The 19624-nt window shown below is 38.5% G+C and overlaps 1 protein-coding gene across 4 annotated transcripts in view; it reads left to right on the forward strand.

Moving 5' to 3' along the window:
* The first annotated feature begins 604 nt into the window (after positions 1-604).
* Zbtb41 (zinc finger and BTB domain containing 41) overlaps positions 605-19624 on the forward strand; it is a 29252-nt gene continuing 10232 nt past the window's right edge. The window contains 7 exon segments of one of the 4 annotated variants that reach the window (NM_001191670.2): positions 605-723; positions 1414-2647; positions 8636-8843; positions 9613-9682; positions 11553-11700; positions 16597-16726; positions 18091-18186. In NM_001191670.2, the coding sequence (NP_001178599.1) occupies positions 1531-2647; positions 8636-8843; positions 9613-9682; positions 11553-11700; positions 16597-16726; positions 18091-18186 (1769 nt within the window). In that variant the 5' untranslated portion in view covers positions 605-723; positions 1414-1530. 4 annotated transcript variants of the gene reach the window in all.

The raw sequence follows: 19624 nt of genomic DNA on the forward strand, positions 1-19624 counted from the left end.
GTGGTATTTATTTCATTTGGTCACAGCCTTTGTATCATTTTTCCCCCTTAGGTTTGTACAAACAAGCTCTAGAAGTTTCATCGTTAGATGGGCAATATCAGTCCACTGGGCATTCTGTCGGAGAAGAAACAAGTTAGGCAAGGGCTCTGAGGCTCTTAAGTCGCTGAAGGTTTGGATGTCCTTTTCTCAGCTTCACACCTACATGCAAATCATCTGTTGATAGTAAGTTAATAAAAATAAACCCCACAATTTAACGTGCGCGTACATTTTACGCATATGTAAATCTTGGAAAGCCACATAACTATTTCCAGCCCGCATTTGGGTGTTTGCCACTATGGACTGGGGCAGGCTTCCAGAGGAGGTGGCTGTTCCGTGACAAACTGGAACACACTAGTGGTCACGGCGCCAATTCCCCCCAACTCCTCATCACAGCTATCTTCGTTTCCCCTTCTGCAGCCACGTTTTTCTGATTCAATTAGCGAAGGCCCCCAAGTCCGCACGAAAAGCGGGTATAACAGACCTGGAACCTTAGTAGGGTAGCCAGAACAGCAAAGAAAGCTCATTGCACATGCGCGGGGCAGGAGGCGCGCGCATGCGCTTTGGCGGATGCCCCCGGCTCTCCGGCCTCTCGCGGCGGCTGGGCGACTGCGCGCGACTGACGTGCCTGGCGAGCGGCGGCGGCGGGACTCCGCCAGGGGAAGGAGCGCCGCCGAGGTGGATGAGGTGGGGGGCCGGACCCGGAAGTGGGTGGGCGCGGGCGCGAGCGCGCGGGGATCGGAGCTGGGCGGCCCCGAGCCGGCGCGGGAGCCCGGGGTTCCCGGTAATGGGCCTGTGGGGCGCTTGCCCGGACAGCCTGGGAGGGAAGGGTCACGGGCGAGCGCGGTCCCCGCCGACCCGGGCCTGGGAAGGCTTCGCTTCCTGCAGTCGTCGCCCGTGCTGACCCCACTCTCTGCGCCCCTCCTGGGGCCGCCCTGCCTAGTGGATTTCGGAAGGTCTGTCTCTCTGGAGCCATGCCGCGCTCGCCCGGGGAAAGCATGCTAATGGAGACTTGCTTTTCGCGGCTGCGCTGGCCTTATTGTCACGGTCACAGCACCCAAACCCGGACTGCAGTCCGGGCCAACCAGTCTGCAAGGTTTGCAGCCTCGGCGGGATAGTGCTGTCTGTGTTCCGTTTTTCCACCTTAGTCAGGCCTGGAAGGTGTGCTGTGCCTTCACTTAACACTATTCTTTTGTTGGTTGTCTTTCCCAAACCCAGCTCTCCTGGTTCTCTCTGCCCTAGAAATCTTAGCCGCTAGTGAATGCAATGTCGACTTTGTAATTTAGTTACGATGTAGGAAAGACTCGTTGACAGCACCTTTGGTTATTTAAGATTGCTATACTGTGGGGCTCTTACCTGATTCTCGCTGTTTTGCAGACCATGAAACGGTGGGGCACGCCCCTTCAGAAGCTGTTGTTCAAGACAATCTAGTTTTGTTTCATGAATCTTGTAAGCCACTTATGAAGTTTCTTGTTCAAAAATTGCCGTACTGCAATGAAGAAAAGGAGAAAGGTTACTTCAGATCTTGACGAGAAGATCCATCTAGGCTATCATAAAGATTCTTCAGAAGAAAATGCTGCTGTGGAATGTGGCCAAGTGACCTACACTCAGTCGACAGAAAGACCAACCCCTGAAGCTCTTCAGTGTTGCCAAGAGCTTCCCACCTCTCCGGATCAGAGAAAGCTTTTGAGTTCTTTGCAGTACAATAAGAATTTGCTGAAGTACTTGAACGATGATAGGCAGAAGCAGCCGTCTTTCTGTGATTTACTTATCATAGTAGAAGGGAAAGAATTCAGTGCTCATAAAGTAGTAGTTGCTGTTGGCAGTAGTTATTTCCATGCGTGTTTGAGCAAAAATCCAAGCACGGATGTCGTCACCCTGGATCACGTAACGCATTCAGTTTTTCAGCATTTGCTCGAGTTTCTTTACACATCAGAGTTTTTTGTGTACAAATACGAAATACCTCTTGTTTTAGAGGCGGCAAAATTTTTGGACATTATAGACGCAGTGAAGCTGCTGAATAATGAGAACGTTGCTACGTTTCAGGCGGAACTCACTGACAAGTCGTCCCCAGAAGAGACACTAAATGAATTAACCGGAAGGCTATCCAACAATCATCAGTGCAAATTTTGTAGTAGGCATTTCTGCTATAAAAAGTCCTTAGAGAACCATTTAGCTAAGACTCATAGGTCCCTGTTACTGGGGAAAAAACATGGGTTAAAAATGCTGGAGCGCAGTTTCTCTACTCGGAGGTCCAAGAGGAATCGGAAGTGTCCCGTGAAGTTTGATGACACCAGTGACGATGAACAGGAAAGTGGGGATGGGTCAGACAATTTGAATCAGGAAAGTTTTGATAAGGAGAGGTCGGATAGGAATGACTCCGAGGACCCTGGAAGTGATTATAATGTGGAGGACGAGGAGCTGGAGGAGGAAGTGTCAGATGAGGAGTCTGACACCGAGCAGAGTGACAAAGACAATGACGCAGAAGAGGAGCCCGAGGCTGCTGACTCTGCAGGAAGCATCCACGAAGGGTTGGCTCCCGTAGTCATTCAGAACAGCAATAAGAAGATCCTGCAGTGTCCCAAGTGTGATAAGACATTTGACCGGATAGGTAAGGGGAGCCCGTTTGCTAGCTCTAATTGTTTACCCTTTGTGGCTTTTCCCCCTTCAGGGGTAATCATTCAAAACTAAACTTTGAGAAGAACATGTAAAAAGAGTTCTGAAGTAGGGAATGCGCTCCAGTTTTCAGCACATAGTTTACCTTGTTATTTTTAAATTTGTTGTGAGTCAGAAATTATCCAGTGTTTACCCTTTTGTGTTGTCTTCATCATGTCTCAACAGGGTACAGGCTCTGTATTTGGAAGAAACCTCCAGAATATCAGCAGTTATTCTGTACAGCTTTGACTTATATGTTTAATTTTAGAAGTGCTAGTAGTTTTGAGTCACGTGTACACTGATGATGATATTGTTACATTCTGCACATGAAATGATTAAGACAACCTCAGTGTCATCTGACCTTGGAAAAGAAATCATGCAGTTTGATATATGACTGTTCTGTACTGGGTTATGCATGCTGTTTGCATAGGTTAAAATTCGTCTTATAAGATATTTGTAATCATTTGCTCTCCAAGTAGGTATAGACTGGCTTTGCAGTGACAAACGTTTCTTTGCTTTTATAATGCCTTTTGAATGTATTGCTAAGGATACTTTGCAGAATCCAATATAGTGATTATTAATACTTTTACTCTTTCATACACAGAAAAATGAAACAACTTCTGAATAACTTAGGCCATGGGAAAAGTGTATGTGCACAAGAACCTTGTCAATCCTGGTAGCAAATGTCTCTAGCTCTATCAGTATGAGGATATACACAGAGAGCAACTTTTTGGGGCTGAGATACTTGGGAACGTTTATCTTGGAACATTTTATCTTCCCTATACATCTTAGACTTTGTACTCCCTGCTTGTGGTATGCACAAACTTTAATTAGCCTGATTTGACTTGGAAATCGGTGACCAAGGGTCAGTTCACTACAGGCACTGTAGGTCTAGCACATGGGTCTCAGACTGTTGCCTTGAACAGTCAGCCCGTGAGGTACTTTGTTGAGAGAGTGCTTTGAGCTCCAGTAAGTTTAGAAAACTATAACACACAGTCTGTTTTAATGCAATTCTGTAATAGTACTAGAAATATAGTTAATTCCTCTAAACCTAGCTTTTCCTCAAGTCACTATAAACAAGTTAACGTACAAGTGGCCTTTTAATGCCCTCCAGGAAACTTGAGTTATATTCATGAATTCAGAAAATACTACCTATGATTGAAGCTAATAAAGCAAGAAGTTTGCAAGTATCTTTTTCCAAATTCCTTCCATTCTGAGAATCAGTAGATCACAGTCTACAGTTATTTCCAATTTAGTTTTCAGAATGATTTTATGTTCCACTTTTGCCCTTCTGTTGCTTGACCACACTGGGGCTTTCCTTGTACACCCTTTCTTCCTTATGGCCATTACAATAGCATATCTCTGTCTGTCTGTCTGTCTGTCTGTCTGTCTGTCTGTCTGTCTGTCTATCTAGTACTTGTTTCTATTTTTATGCTGGTTGAAAAGTTTGAGCTTTTATAGGGTCACACTGCTGGGTTTTGAAATCTAGGCCTCGCATACATTGTTTAACCTGTGTGGGATTTTCCTTCTCACTAGTGAAATGAGATGTGCTGTAACAGTATGAGTGTTGGGAATTAAATGGATGGTTCTCGGGAACCACTTAAATACTACAAAGACTGTTAGCTGCCCTTGCTAATCATTAATTTAGTATTGTATGCCTGCCAAGCACTGTTCAATAGGTATGAAATGATATATTCTCTGTCCTCAAGTATCTGAGTACATGTAAAAAGTTATCATAATACAATAGAGTTCATTTTACCAGGATAAATACAGGTGATCAGGGAAATGATGACTCGCTTCATGGAACAAGTAGTATTGAACCTCAAACATACAGAATAGGTTAGTATTTACAAGGTAGAAGGATCCCTGTATGAAGGCATTGTCTGTTCTAGAAATTGCTAAGGTTTGGGTGTCTTTCGGATAAGTGAAGAGGCATAGAAAAAAAAAAAAAAAAGACAGGTACTAAGAGTAGTCAAGTAAAGGAAAGCCAACTCGGGGATGACTTGAATCCTATCCAGAGGGGTTTACCTTTATCTGAAGAAATTGCTGGGATGGGCAGGGAGCTTAAAAAGGAGAGACTGACAGTGAGTTACAGCTCGATCATCTTGACCTCAGTGTGAAGATGGAAGTAAGGCAAGAAAACGAGAAACCAAGGAGGCCAGAAGGAAGCAGGGAGGCAGAAGCAGGATGCTGCTTGGATTCGGAAGGCATGGCGTTGGCAATGAAAAGTGGGGTGAGGGTAGAGCAGTGCTTGTGGTGAATGTCAACTGAGCAATTGGCCACAGCTAGAACGGAGGGAGTATGCAGAAGATACACTTGGAATGTCTTGTCTGCCTAATCTCAAAACCATTTAATAGCTGTTCTCCAGTCGTTCCTCTTAAACCATGCTCGTTCCTTTTACAGCATTTTACAATGGTCCACCTTAGATTTTTGATTATCATTTTGCTGGTCTAACTAAATCGAGGCTGGCTCAGGTAGTATGATTTGCGTATTTAGGTCAGCAAGCTCTTACTAACTTGAACGAAGTTTAAAGAATGCTCTCTGGGTTTACATTGGCTTGTGTGGACCCAGTAAGTGTTCTTTACCATGTCCTAACTTGGTTGTGTTGTTTATGAGAGCAAGTGATAAGCACTGAGATTCTGCCTGAACTATTAGCTGCACAATACATAACCCAGAGGTTTGGTTCCATTACTCGGATCTTTTATTCTTTCTGGTGCTGCAAGTAGCACTCCTGATCTAGTTATGTCTTTCCGTAGGCTCCCAGCTGTCCATCCCTCATCCAATTCTCATGTAAATATAAGTCCTTTGACCTTGCTGCCCCTTGTACCAAAAACCTACTGGGTAAAAAGCAAACTAGAGAGATGACAGATGGGCTAAGAGAGAAATTCGGATAATTTATATTTTTTGTTTCCTGTAGAAAACTGAAATCTTTGTTTGGCGTAAATCTAATCTTCTCCAGTGACAAAAATGTTTTGTGTCCCCTCTACCTCTTTATTAAACATGAGTTCTTTTGGTCTTTTTAGATGGGGGTTCTGCTTGGTTCTTAGCTAATTGTAACACTGCTGTAATTCTCTACATCTAAGGATTTCGTTTCTGTACTCTTTACCGTATGCTATATGAATAGGAGTAATTCAGAGTAGCAATATCAGGTTAGAAATATCTGTAGGCTCATTTAGTGATACTTCGTAAAAACTGCATATAAAATTTGAAAAATAATTTTTGCTGAGATATATGAGGGATAAACTTAGAAACACATCAAGACAAATTTATTCATGTGAAAACACCTTTGATTTACTACTACTTTGAGACAGTTTTTACTGAGATTTCGTTCAGAAAACTACTGTGTGCAGTTTTTTTCTGTAAGGTGTTTTTCTGTTTTTAAACAGAGACTGATAGTTTGAAAAGAACATGATTTTATATATTGTTATTATAACATCTACCACACAAATGTGAACCAATGAAATAGATTGTGAATATTAGTTTCTATTGAGGATTGTCTTTTCATACCTTACACTCCTGCCACTTGCCTTAAACCTGAGATTTACTGGGGGCTTACATTTTGCTTTTTCTTTTGGTTTTTCCTTTGTTTTTGTTTTTTTGTTTTTTTTCTTTTTCTTTAATCTCTGGAGACTCACGGGGATCTTCTGAGGCGAGCTTTCCCTCAGGCATGTCTGCTGTTCTTGTTCAGAATTTTAAATCCATGGATAAAATAGGCTCTGCAGTATGGATATGCATAAATTTAAGTTTTTCATTTCTGTGATTCTTAGTGTTATGAGAATTTTTCTTGGTCTCTTGACATCATTACATTTATTTTATTTTTTCTTCTTTTATAACTTACTCAAATTTTTATTTTAAAAACCATGCAAATTAGAAAAAAAATCACAATTTACTACATTTCCAAAATTAAAGGAGAAAATCATTGGGTTTGGGCTCTTGTTAGTATGAAGACCGGAGGCCTTTGATTGAGTCCCACATAACAGGTTGGGAATGGCTCTGTCTACCTGTAAGTCCAGAGTTGAGAGATGGACACAGGTGGGGTCCAAAAATGGTCTGGCCTCCAGATTAGTTAATGGGTGAACTTATTGTTCATTTAGAACCTCATCTCAAGACAACAAAATGGAGAACCTTGAAAAAGTCATCACTCTGTGCTTTACTCAGGTCTTGGCATGTATACACATGGGTAAGCACCCTCACATTCTCCCTTGTTTCTCTCTCTCTCTCTCTCTCTGTCTCTCTCTGTCTCTCTGTCTCTGTGTGTGTGTGTGAGAGACAGACAGACAGACAGACAGACACACACACACACACACACACACACTGTTGTATTTGCCCATTTTGAGCTATTTAAAATTTTTTTATTAATCTTTTTTAGTGGTCTAAGGTGAGTAATTAAAAATTTAAGTCTAACTATTCCTACTTAATGGTTTTGATATTTAAAACATATCTTAAATTTTATTTCAAAATAGAAAAGTTTTGATTTTTACTGTAATAAAAATGCTACTAATTACTAGTATAAGATCTTTACAGCTGTAATAATGTTTATAGAAAATGAACGGCTGCTGCACATTTTTTTTTTATTTTGTTACACCTCATCTTTTCAGGTTACTCTTCCTGTCACATTTGGGACCAAGAAATTAGATTCATGCATATGGGAGTTGATAAATTATTTTCTAATCCTAAGAATCTAAAGAGGCTAATAATAATAATGACTGATATTTACTAGTGTTTACTCAGTACTAGAATGCTTTAAATATCATCTATATTAATTCATTTATTAGATACAGTTTCATAAAGTGCTGCTAACTCGGGTACTAAGAGTAAATTTTCAGCTTAACTAAGCTTAGCTAACTGAGGAGGGGCCAGTTACTGACGGTGCTGTCTGGATACACGGATGTGTAAGAGGATAAAGATGAATCTGCAGAAATTCTCTATCTGTGCTTTGTTGGGATAAAGAAGACTTGAAGCAGAGAAGTTATTTGTTCCAGGTCACACATTTCTGCTAAGGTGATCACCTATGATCACCTGACCCGTGATCACCTATGGTGCTTTCGTCTCTAGTGATGGAAAGAATTTTTTGCTAAATAAGAATGTAAATCAATTAAGGCCATCCACTTGTCTGTCTTTGTCCTTTTCTTGTTGAGCAGACTGCGTTACAATTTCTTGGTCATTTCTATTAGAAATACCTGTGTGATAGGCTCTGAGTGGATAAAGATCTTAGGCGTGAATTTTACGGGTGGGACTCTGGCTCTGGATGCCTTTTATGCCTGTTCATCTTTTCTTTCTTTCTTTCTCTGATTTTACTCGTATGTGCTGGATTTAGCATTTCAGTACTAAACACACAGTCATCTATTTTTGTAAGGAGTTTTTATACAAATAGGTCATACTGTTAATTATTTGTTATTTTAATTATTTTGGGTTTGTAGCATTCTTCAAGAATGCCTTTTGTGAAAAAAAAATAAAGTAAGTAAACGTTTTTCTTCCTCATGATATTTGAATAAGATCTACTAATCCTGAGCACCAAGTTTGTGGATCTGCATAGGAAGATTAAGTTGCAGATATAGTCAATGAGAAATGATGAGTGGATATCTGGTAAAAGTTAGTTTTACATTTAAAAATACATTGAAAATTTAGAATTTGTCAACAATTTTTTTTTCAGAAAAATTTCAGCCATTAAGATTTTTAAAATCCATGAATGAGTACTTTTTTTAAACAACTTAGATATTTGAGTAAAATATACGTTAAGCAATAAGCTCAAAGTGCTGAGTCTTTGAGGCTCATTTAGTTAGAAATTTAGGTAAATAGTTTTCTTTTTAGTTATATATATGTTATATATGTATATATATATATATATATATTATGTTTATTAAACCACGCCTTTTCATTGCACTGCGATGTTTCAGTCACAGCACAGCAGATTCATTGAACTCAATTTTCTTCTCCCTTGTAGGGAAATATGAGAGCCACACCCGTGTGCACACAGGTGAGAAGCCCTTTGAGTGTGATATCTGTCACCAGCGTTATTCGACCAAGTCTAACCTAACCGTTCACAGAAAGAAGCACAGCAGCGAGGTAGAGTTTCATAAGAAGGAGCACAAGTGCCCTTACTGTAATAAGCTGCACGCGAGCAAGAAGACGCTAGCCAAGCACGTCAAGAGGCAAGTATCCTGCTTCGGAGCCTGCGCCACTGTCCTCCCAGTGTGAACACAAGTAACAAGAAACGTCGCTTTGTTCGTAGTTTATAAAGCCTTTTGACAGCGCGGCAGGTGTATGGCTGGGAGTGTAAAGTTTAAGATGCACTGTGATTATCCTTTAAAAAAAAATCCAGTTTTGACAAGTGTGCCTTCAGAAATTCATGACTTTAATTTTTTTTCCATATTTACTTTTACGATGGAAAAGTTCATGACTATTTAATATTAACTTTAAAAATTGAAATACCTGAAAGCATGTAGATTTTGTTTAAGAGTACATTTTAATATGTTTGCTTTTCTTGATTTCTGTGTAACTTAGATATATGTATAAAACTGTTTAAGCGATGGGACCTGTATTCTTAATATATGTACCTGTGCTTGTAAGAAGAACCAGTATCTAAGGTGCGTAAGGTTGCGGATTGTTCTAATTCCATCATATGTGAAGCTGAGGCAGGTGGATTGCTGTAAGCTTACGGCCAGTTTGGGTTACAGAGTGAGACCCCTGTGTTTACAAAACCAACAGTAAACAAGTCCTATCTAGTTCTTTGTGCTTTGAAGCACAGCTTTGGTTTGTAGTACAGGCTAGCCTACAATTCTCGACCCTCTAGCGTCAGCCTCCTGAGTGTGACGTGTGTACACACTGTGATAATGTCTGATCTTGAAAGCACTGTTGACAGATTCACATGGGATACAGACTTATTTAACATATTTTCTCAATGTTTTCTTTCTTTGATAGATTTCATCCTGAAAATGCACAAGAATTTATTTCCATTAAGAAGACTAAGACTGAGAGTTGGAAATGTGATGTAAGAATTTGTAATTTCTATTTGAAAATCAAAGTAATTGGGCTTTAAAAGTAATGGAACTTCTCTCACTTTTAGAACCTATTAAATATAGTTAATTGATTTTTTTAAATTTAGCCTGTGATGCGTTAGTTTTCTCAAACTTAGAAGTGGAGAATCTGCCTCGGTTGGTAGTTTTCCCTGATCTGCCCCTGGCATGCAATTATCAGAATTACTGTGCTTGTCTTTATAGGTGTGTATGCCAGTCTCTGACATTACTGTGGCAGACTATAAAGTATTAAAGTTAACGCCCCATTCCTGGTTGTCTGTTGCTGTATAATAAACCATGTTGAAGCTTTAGGGTCCTTAAACTGCTATTTTCCTTTTTTTCACTTTTGTGGATTCGGAACCAAAGTGGGGTCAAGGCTTTGCTTGGTATTCTTTTGGTTCTGTGTGATGTCAGTCAAAGGAGGATGATCTTGTCTGGTTTTGAGGCACTTTCTCATTGACTTACTTGTATGGCTGCCAACTTGGTGATGCCTGATGGCTGGGGTTAGTAAGGATAGGCAGTGACTTTTTGTTTTCCGTGAAGCTGCTTGGGCTTTCTTTACACTTCCAGCATGGCAGCTAGGTTCAGAGAGAGGGAGGGAAGGGGAGGAGGGGAGGGGGAGGGGAAGGAGACAGTGGTAGGAGTGGTGGGGAGGACTCGAGATCGAGCCAGGAAACATAGTCAAGGCCTTTGAAGTCCAAGATCATAACTTCCACTCCATGCTATTGGTTAAACCAGTCAGTGCTAAAACAGAGTTGGGGGAGAACAATTCAGCTGTATTTTTCTGTGGGAATAGGAACAAAATATTGGTGTTTATTTTGTCACACTCTTAGGGACTCTTTTCATTATTTAGTTGCATATAGTTTAGTATTTAATATTGCTTGTTATACATTTCATTCTAACTTGCTTATGTAGGACACTTAAGAATCATTCCCAGTTTTGATTGTGGTTTCAAGAAATCGAGGTTAATTTCTTTGATTCTATACAACATAATATCTTTAGCTTATGAGGTTTTATCGTCCTCAACTCTACAAATGATGATATTGGTAGTTTTGTGTGCTCTGTAGTATATTTTGAGCATTAAATAAAATAATCTTGGAACTGTGCCTGGTTGGTGCTGCTATCTGTTGCTATAAGAGCTTCATTCCTTTTAAGTCCCTGACATGTATCACGTTTTTATAAACCATCTTTTCTTATTTCTGAAAACTTCAAGATAAGTGATTTCTGTCATTTAATTATAATCCTAATTAAATAATGTGATAATAATGCTAAAAATCTTTTCATCCCTGATATAAATTCCGGAAATAAAATTTGGGTTTATTTCGTGGATTAAAAAATTGATATTCAGGGCTAGAGAGGCGGCTCGCGGTTCAAAGAGCCCACTGCTCTTGCAAAGGACTCATATTTTGTTGCCACCTGCATGACATCTCATAATCATCCATAAACCAGTCCATGGGCTCTAACGTCCTCTTGTGACCTCCATGGACACCAGGCATGCATGTGCTACACATACTTATATGTATGCAAAACACTCACATGTATAAAATAAATCTTTGTGTTTTGAAAAGAAATTGCTGTCTAGAATTAAGACACTAAGTATTTTACAGCCATGTTAAACATACAATATGGCCTTACTTTAGGGTTAATTTAGCATAATTTGGGACTATAATTCTAGTGTTTATTTTCCTCCTTTCCTAGCACAGGTAGAAAATCGATTATCTTTTGGTACTTTTTTTGTTGGAAGATACTTCTCTTGAATGTAAATGTTTTATCCTTGTTATAGCCTTTGTATTTTAATTCATGCTTAAATTAAAGTAGTTCCATTTTATGTATACTTTCATTTAGATTTGTAAGAAATCTTTTACTCGAAGACCACACTTGGAAGAACACATGATTCTGCATTCACAAGATAAACCTTTTAAATGTACCTATTGTGAAGAACATTTCAAATCCAGATTTGCACGGTTAAAGCATCAAGAGAAGTTCCATCTAGGTAAGTTATACTCTTGTAAAATAGTCATCTACTTTCTGATTGTCTGACTCTCGAAGAGCTCACTACTATTAAACTTTACTTTTTCCTCTTAAAAATCTGTATTGTTTGGAGAAAGGAAAGAAAAGTGTAAAATGAGTAATTATAATCTCAAAGATATGTCTTTTTGTTCAAAAACAGTTTTAGGTTCATAACAAAATTGAAAAAGTGCAGATAGCTCTTGTACTGACAGACTCCACAGACAGCATCATCCCTCATCAGCATCCTCACCACATGGTTACCACCCTTTACATGCATAGCATCATCCCTCATCAGCATCCTCACCACATGGTACATTTTAAAAAATGATGAACTTCCAAGTTTTGGTACTTAATTGTAATATGGCTGTTATTATCTGTTTGCAAGTTTTGTTGATAAAAACCTAAGAACTTAAAGAAAACCTCTATTGGCCTGTTAGAATGTATACAGTTTGTCTTCTAATTTTCTTCTTAAATGGTTGTACCATTTTTAATTCTCACCAGCAAGGATTAGAGCTTCATTACTATAGTATTTAACATTTAGTATCGCCAGAACTCTGCTTACTATATCATTGCTTTTATTTGCATTTTTCTGGAGATATAGTGTGGAACAACTTTTCACGTGTTTGTAATTTGTCCTTGGTGTTCTGTTAAGTCTTTATGCCTTTTGTTTAGTGGATTTATTTGTTTATTTTTATTGTTGAATGTTGGGAATTCTTTTTAAAAGCACGTAGATATTTGTGTGTGTCACATTTTCCTATTCCTACACGGTGATAGTGAGACAAGTAGGAGTCGGTCTCTCTTTCCACTGTGTGCGTCCCAAGGATGGAACTGAAGTCATGGGATTCAGTGCAACCACCGTTACCTGTGGAGCAATCTCTCTGACCTGAACATACTTTTAATTTTTTTAAAGATTTATTTTTATTATTTTAATTATGTGTGTGTGTGTGTGTGTGTGTGTGTGTGTGTGCGTGCGCACATGTGTGTTCTTGCTGTGTGTGTCCATGGAGGCCATAAAAGGGGGAGTATTGCATATCTTGAAGCTGGATTTATAGGTGGTTGTAAATTATCCAGCATGCATGAAGAGTGATCAAATGTTAGTTCTTGGAGTATTTGGTTATGAAGTGGTGTATGATCCAAACTCCTTTTTATATGGATGGGCTTAATAGCAAACACTTTTTACACAAAAGCACGGTGTGAACCAACAATGAGCTGACAAAACCAATGTAGATTTAAGCTGTATTAGTATTTTACATCTTTCAGAATTAAATTAATAATCTTTTTTGAATTGATCTAGAAAATTGTACTGGGTACTATATTTAAAGTGGATATTGACAAGTATAGAAGTGAGTAGCCTGATTTATTTTCAATTTCACGTTTGTGTTTTTGTTTTTTGATGAAACAATGCTTTAAAATTATGTCAGTGAAAAACTGTTAAAGGATCTTGAATTGTTATTGCCTTGATCAAAGTGTCAGATAACTTCAAGGCGTTATTGTGATTTGTGATTATAATATAGAAAGCACTTATTGCTAGAAGGTAGTTTTTTTTAGCTTAACTTTTTCCAAGTATTTTTTTTTTTTGTTTATTTGTTTGTTTTGACTAAGTTCAATCCTAGTAATTCTAAAGCAGGAATAACTGCTTTGTGTTTGTGTTTGTCCATTTGTGGTTGTTTGTGGTGTATGCACATGTGTATGTGCAGGTGCCTCTCATTTTGAGCATGCAGAAGCCAGAGGAAGAGGAAGGGGAAGGTGTCTCATGTCCTATACTGTCACTCCACCATATTCCCTATAGACAGTGTCTTTCACTGAGCCTGGACCTAGGCTGGTGACCAGCAAGCACTAGCCAATCTTTCTTTCTTGCCTTATAACACTGGGGTTACAGTTGCGCTGTCCGTGCCTGCCTTTTGACCTGGGTTCTGGTGATTTGACTGTAAGGTCTTCATTCCTGCTCAGGAAATGTTCCGATTCATTGTGCCATTTCCCCACCCCACTGCCTGCTTGTTATTGGACAACTAGTTTGATTTGAAAACTATAGTTGATTTTTTCTTTTTGTAAAAGTAAACTGGCAGATTTTTTTTGATTCTACCTCCATTTCTGTTAATGATTTTCTATATCAACTTCAATTAAATGTATCATTTAGTAGCCACTATTTGAGAAATATCAGATAGACTATAGTTCTAAGTTATAAAGTTAGTCCACTATGCATTCTTAGAGCTTCAAAGTTTTAAGGTAACCAGCATTATTCTTTTCTATGAGCATATCCTGAACTGGATAACTATTAGAGCTTTTGAGCAGGATGTTTCTAAAAGTAATTCGTTGTTACTGTTGTTAAACTATTACTTGTTTTTCTATTATACCTAGTCTATTTTACCTAGTCTCAATAAGAGAAATGATACAGAAACGGTAGACAGTGAAGTTTAATTAATGTGCTAAAGCTTTAGTTATAAAGGTAACTGAAAAAAATACTCTAGGAAAGATACTGATATTCAAATTAGTAAAAACCACCCATGGAACAGCTGCTGGCTATGTAACAAGTTCTGCCTTAGTGTCCAGGGAGATTGTGGCTCCTGATTAGAGTACAGTGCAGCACGTAATCAAGCAGGTCAGTAAACCTTAATTCTCTGCTCACACATGCTTAGTTACTGTGTGTAATTTCTATATGAGGTGACATTTATTAAGAAGAACTTACAGGTATGGTATCATTTAAAGAGTAAGACTTCATAGTGCAGTACATTTGTATTCCAGATGTAAAACAGTCACCACAAAGGTCATTTGTAATAGGTTTGAGTTTATATTCTCTTTTTCTGAATATGTGTTATTTCTAGTACTGTAGTTACTATTTTCAAGAACTCTGAGTATTCTATTTTTGAAATAAATATAATGGGCTTATATTTTTTTCATTATATTTAAGAAAAATATTAAACATAGGCTTGGGCATTTCTTTTTTCTTTTCTTTTTTTTTTCTCCCCTTAACTCATGACGCTAATGTGTGGTGGCTGGCGATGTGGCTCAGTCCTAGAGCAGATGTATGGCCTGGGAAGCCCAGGACTTATCCGTAGCTCTGTAAGGATAATGAATAGACAACAAAGGAGGTGTTTAGTGACAGGTAGTAGGTCACTTTTCACCCTCCTTCTACACGTCCATTGCTGTGAACTGCTTAAGCTTCAGGTGAGTGATTCCTGAGAATCACAGCACTTGAAATGATTCTTGAAACAGTTTGGTCCGTGATCACTGTCTCCAGAGTGCTTGCCTTTGTGGATCTTATCTACTGTCCTATGCAGTGATGGTGCAAGTGACGAGGAGCTCCTGTTGTATTCAACAGTACATTTGTACTGTCTCTGTTAGGACTGTATGTCCTGTTGAGGAAAGAGAGAGAGAGAGAGAGAGAGAGAGAGAGAGAGAGAGAGAGAGAGAGAGAGAGAGAGAGAGGGAGAGAGGGAGAGAGGGAGAGAGGGAGAGGGAAGGAGGGAAGGAGGGGAGAGAGAGAATGGAACAGTTAAGGGAGAGCTTTTAATATATGTGTGTTTGTAAGTGTGAGATATATAGTCAGATCAAAAAGTTCAGATCTAAAAATTCTATCCTATTTATGGACTTATTTTGAAGTTCTACCTGATGGTAAGATTCTAGCTTACTGTCAAATAAAGAGTTGAGATAAGCTGCTTACATGCAAAACTGAGTATCCAACATGGGGGAAAAGTGGTTTTGGAGAATGCTAACAAGTAACACATCAGCAATACGAAGGTAGATGCTGTTCCTTCCTCGTTCTGTGGGACAGCAACTGAAAAGAGAGTCTACAGGGTCCAAGGACTTTATGAGTGCATGGTTAGTGCTTCACTTAACTCCTGCTTGTCATATAGGCTCATCTTGGCTGTACATCTCATGGCTTTATTTTCAGTTGTACAAATACTGCCTTTGCCTTCCCAACTATTTGGAGACCTTTTCTTTCCTCAGTGCAGGCAGGGAGGGAGGGAGCTCTCATAGTACTAGGAATGAGTCAGTAAGTATTTGTTGAATGAGTTAATAAGTAATAAATTCAAATCCCACGGTCAAAGAAATATACACTTTAAATAAGAATGTTTAGTGTACTAATAATATAGTTTTTGAAGTCTCATCTCACTTTGAATATAGAAATGTCCTATGTCCATGGGCCAGATTTGCTTTAAGTAGTTTCTGAACACATGTCCAAGTTCTCAGTCTTGCCCTTGTACTGTTGAGTAATTCATTGTAATTCCTACTTCACTTCATTTTCACAAATTCTGAACTACCATCCTTCAAACAGTTTCCTTAAGCTGTGTCTGCCACTGCCTTTTGCTGTGTTTTTGCTTCAGCTTCCTATTCTGTAGAACTTACTGTTTCCAGTTACCTTCTCAATAAATAGTAAAATTCAGAACCAGGTAAGGTCTTTGTGTTACGGAGTCACTGACAAGTGTGGGTTTAGTTTGGTAAGAATGGGCAGAAATGTGTCACAGTGTTTTCTCAGTGTTGCTGACAAATTGTTCTATGTGAACAGCAGGTTATTTCCAAATAATGAACTATTCACTTTTTCATTTTTTCAAAAGTTCCCATTGCTGCTTTATATAGAAATTGTGTGTAGTATTTTCTATTTTGATTCAGTCTAGCTTAAAACTAGAAATTATCCATTTCAGTTAATGAATGCATTAGAGTATTCAAAATGAACATATTTGTGTCACATTTTTGGGCCTAAGGTCTAGAAATGCCTTTCAGGAATAAGTGACCTCGAGGGGAAGAGAATATAAAAACATAATTTCAGACTACTAAGGATTTTACCTCCATGCCTGGTGGTGGTAGGAACAAACTTGTGGTACCTCTGTTGAATAATTTAATATGTCTTTAAATTTCAAATATATGCTATTTTTTAAAGGACCCTTCCCATGTGATATATGTGGTCGTCAATTCAATGACACTGGAAATTTGAAACGTCATATAGAATGTACTCACGGTGGAAAGAGGAAATGGACTTGCTTTATTTGTGGGAAGTCAGTTCGAGAAAGGTAAAGTTATCTGTACACTCAGAAAGTTGAAGCACTTACATGTGATATAAATTATTAATAAGTGGTATAGGAATTAGGTAACTTGGGAAGTAAGGTACTAGAATTATGCTTTAATTTAAAATGTAAAAAGACAAGAAAGCAATTACAGAAATCAGGATTTGCAAATTTAGATGATTGGCTTACTATATCCTTTTTTTCCCCTTCATCTACTGGCATGTCAGGATGGCCTTGTGAACTCTCAGAACCTGCAGAGGGATTTCCTCTACAGGCCCTGGTCATGCTACCTTCTGGATCCCTATTGACCTAATTACAATGGCAACATTGTTAGGACTGTGCTAGCAATTCAGCTTTCAAAAGCCAGTGCTGTCTTTTATAATAGAGGGCATGTGAGAGAAGTAAAACAGAAAGGCATGGTAAATATGAGTGGTTGTTTCTGAGGAGAGAGGAGAAGGAGATCAGTGAGATATCTGACTGCATGGCATCGTCTGCCTCCTGACTTGAGTGTATGTTTAATGCTCTTCTTGAAGAACAGATATATAGAACTTTTGTGTAGTTTTCAAGCCAGGCTTAGTGACACACACCTGCAACCCCAATGCTAGCAAGTCAAAGCACGTTGCCTATAAGCTTGTCACTGGAATTACCTTGTGAAACACTAGGCCAAAATTAAAACCTTCAGTGTAATTAAACTTCATGGCCTACACTTAGAATTAGAAGTGCTGATTTAATAATATAAATTATGAATATGGTAGGGGAGTTGGGAAATCATTATGACACTTAATATAAAATCCTCTTTACAGATTCAAAAATTTATAAACTTATTTTCCCCTTGTAGAACTTTATATAAAAACTAAAGTTTAAACAAAAGTCAAAAAAGAAAAACAATAAAATGAAGATAGATACTTTTCTGTTTACTCTAGCTGCCTTTTTACATAAGCGTAGAATCCTGTGCAGGGGTATTTTCCACAGAGCTGGGCACAATTAATCTCCTCTCTCTTGTCAGGTGTCAGTGGCTCTTGTAGACTAGCACCATCTGCTGGCAGAGTTCCAGCTCATGGTCTGCCTTTTAAAGTCACCTGGCAGAAGTCAGGAGCACTTCTCTCTCCCTCAGTAATTTTGTCCATTCTTACTTAGCCCTTGTAGTGTGTAGAAAAATTTCGAATGTTAGAACTACAGGTTTGCTGGCCAAGTACCTGCTGAAATAATGGTCAGACTGTAACTCTCCATTGTGGTAAGGGGTTTGGTATCTGTATTGAGTATGTACATTGATATTAAACGAGTTGACTGTGAGTGTATCTGTATTATAAAATATAAGATTAAGGACTCTGTAATATATAATATGCTAAACTTTTTTTTTTTAAACACAGAACTACTTTGAAAGAACATTTGAGAATACACAGTGGAGAAAAGCCTCATCTTTGTAGTATCTGTGGGCAAAGTTTTCGTCATGGAAGCTCATACAGGTCAGTCAACTTACCTTCCCCTGTATTAAATGAGATAAAATTACAGGATGCCTAGGTCTGTTTTACTTTAGGTGCTTTGTTCAGTTAAAGCCTTTCTTAAACTTAGGATGTATAGTTAGGGAAGACACTTTACTGACTAGACTTTTGTTTCTACAACTTTAATTTTCTTCATTCTGCATATAAAATACTAAATTTTCGTCATTACCAACTTTACCAAATTCTTTATTGAGCTCTCCTTAAACATTTAATTATTTGTCTGTGAGTGAAAGTAGTATTAAAACTATGGTGTTTCAACCTTTGAGTGTTTTCTCATCCTTTGTAATAGAAGAGTGGATTTTTTTTTCTATCTTATATCTTTTTTTATCATTTTATTTTATTTATTTATTTTTTTTTTTATTATTAACTTGAGTATTTCTTATATACATTTCGAGTGTTATTCCCTTTCCCAGTTTCCGGGCAAACATCCCCCTCCCCCCTCCCCTTTCTTATCGGTGTTCCCCTCCCCACCCTCCCCCCATTGTCCCCCTCCCCCCAACAGTCTAGTTCACTGGGGGTTCACTCTTAGCAGGACCCAGGGCTTCCCCTTCCACTGGTGCTCTTACTAGGATATTCATTGCTACCTATGAGGTCAGAGTCCAGGGTCAGTCCATGTATAGTCTTTAGGTAGTGGCTTAGTCCCTGGAAGCTCTGGTTGCTTGGCATTGTTGTACATATGGGGTCTCGAGCCCCTTCAAGCTAGAAGAGTGGATTTAATGTGGAGCTAGGATAAGACGAAGGACTCTGGAGTCCTCACTTGTAGATGGCCGTATGTGCTCTGTTACTTATTTGTTTTATATCTGAATAACCATAACTGCAGGTCTGAACATGTGGGAATTGCCCTCTAAATAGGTAGTATTTGCTAAGAGATACGTGTGATTTCAATCATGAAGAGATTATCTTCTCTTTGCGTTTGACTGGTTTTGGTTATCGTAAAATCAAGACTTGTTTTAGAACTTTGACAAGGAAAGCTATTCCTTTTACTCCGGTATACAAGAACTTTGTGGGAATAGAAAGGATTCAAACTAGGTAAAATTTAGTAACCTAGCCCTTCTGTTGTTTATCTTTGAATTGGAAGCACCATTCTTTAGTGTAAAAGAAAGTAGTAAAAGTGTAATTTTTATATGTCAGTAATTATGTATTATAAGTATGTAATTTTTATAAAATACAGTGGTTTATAGCTCTCAGTTTCTGTACGGTGTCAGTTTTGCAGAGTACTATAATCATCACTTATCTGGTTGCTGTCATTATTGTGTACTTATTTATATATTTATCCATTTGTCTGATTTTAATTCCTGAACTATATCCTTGAGACTCATACCAATAACACCCCCAAACATTTGGTCGTGCTGGTGAGACAGGTCTAAGATCCAAGCACTTAGGAAGTGTCTAGAACTGATAT

This window comes from Rattus norvegicus, chromosome 13 (genome assembly GCF_021556685.1).
Source record: "Rattus norvegicus strain SHRSP/BbbUtx chromosome 13, alternate assembly SHRSP_T2T, whole genome shotgun sequence".
Taxonomy (NCBI): Eukaryota; Metazoa; Chordata; class Mammalia; order Rodentia; family Muridae; genus Rattus; species Rattus norvegicus.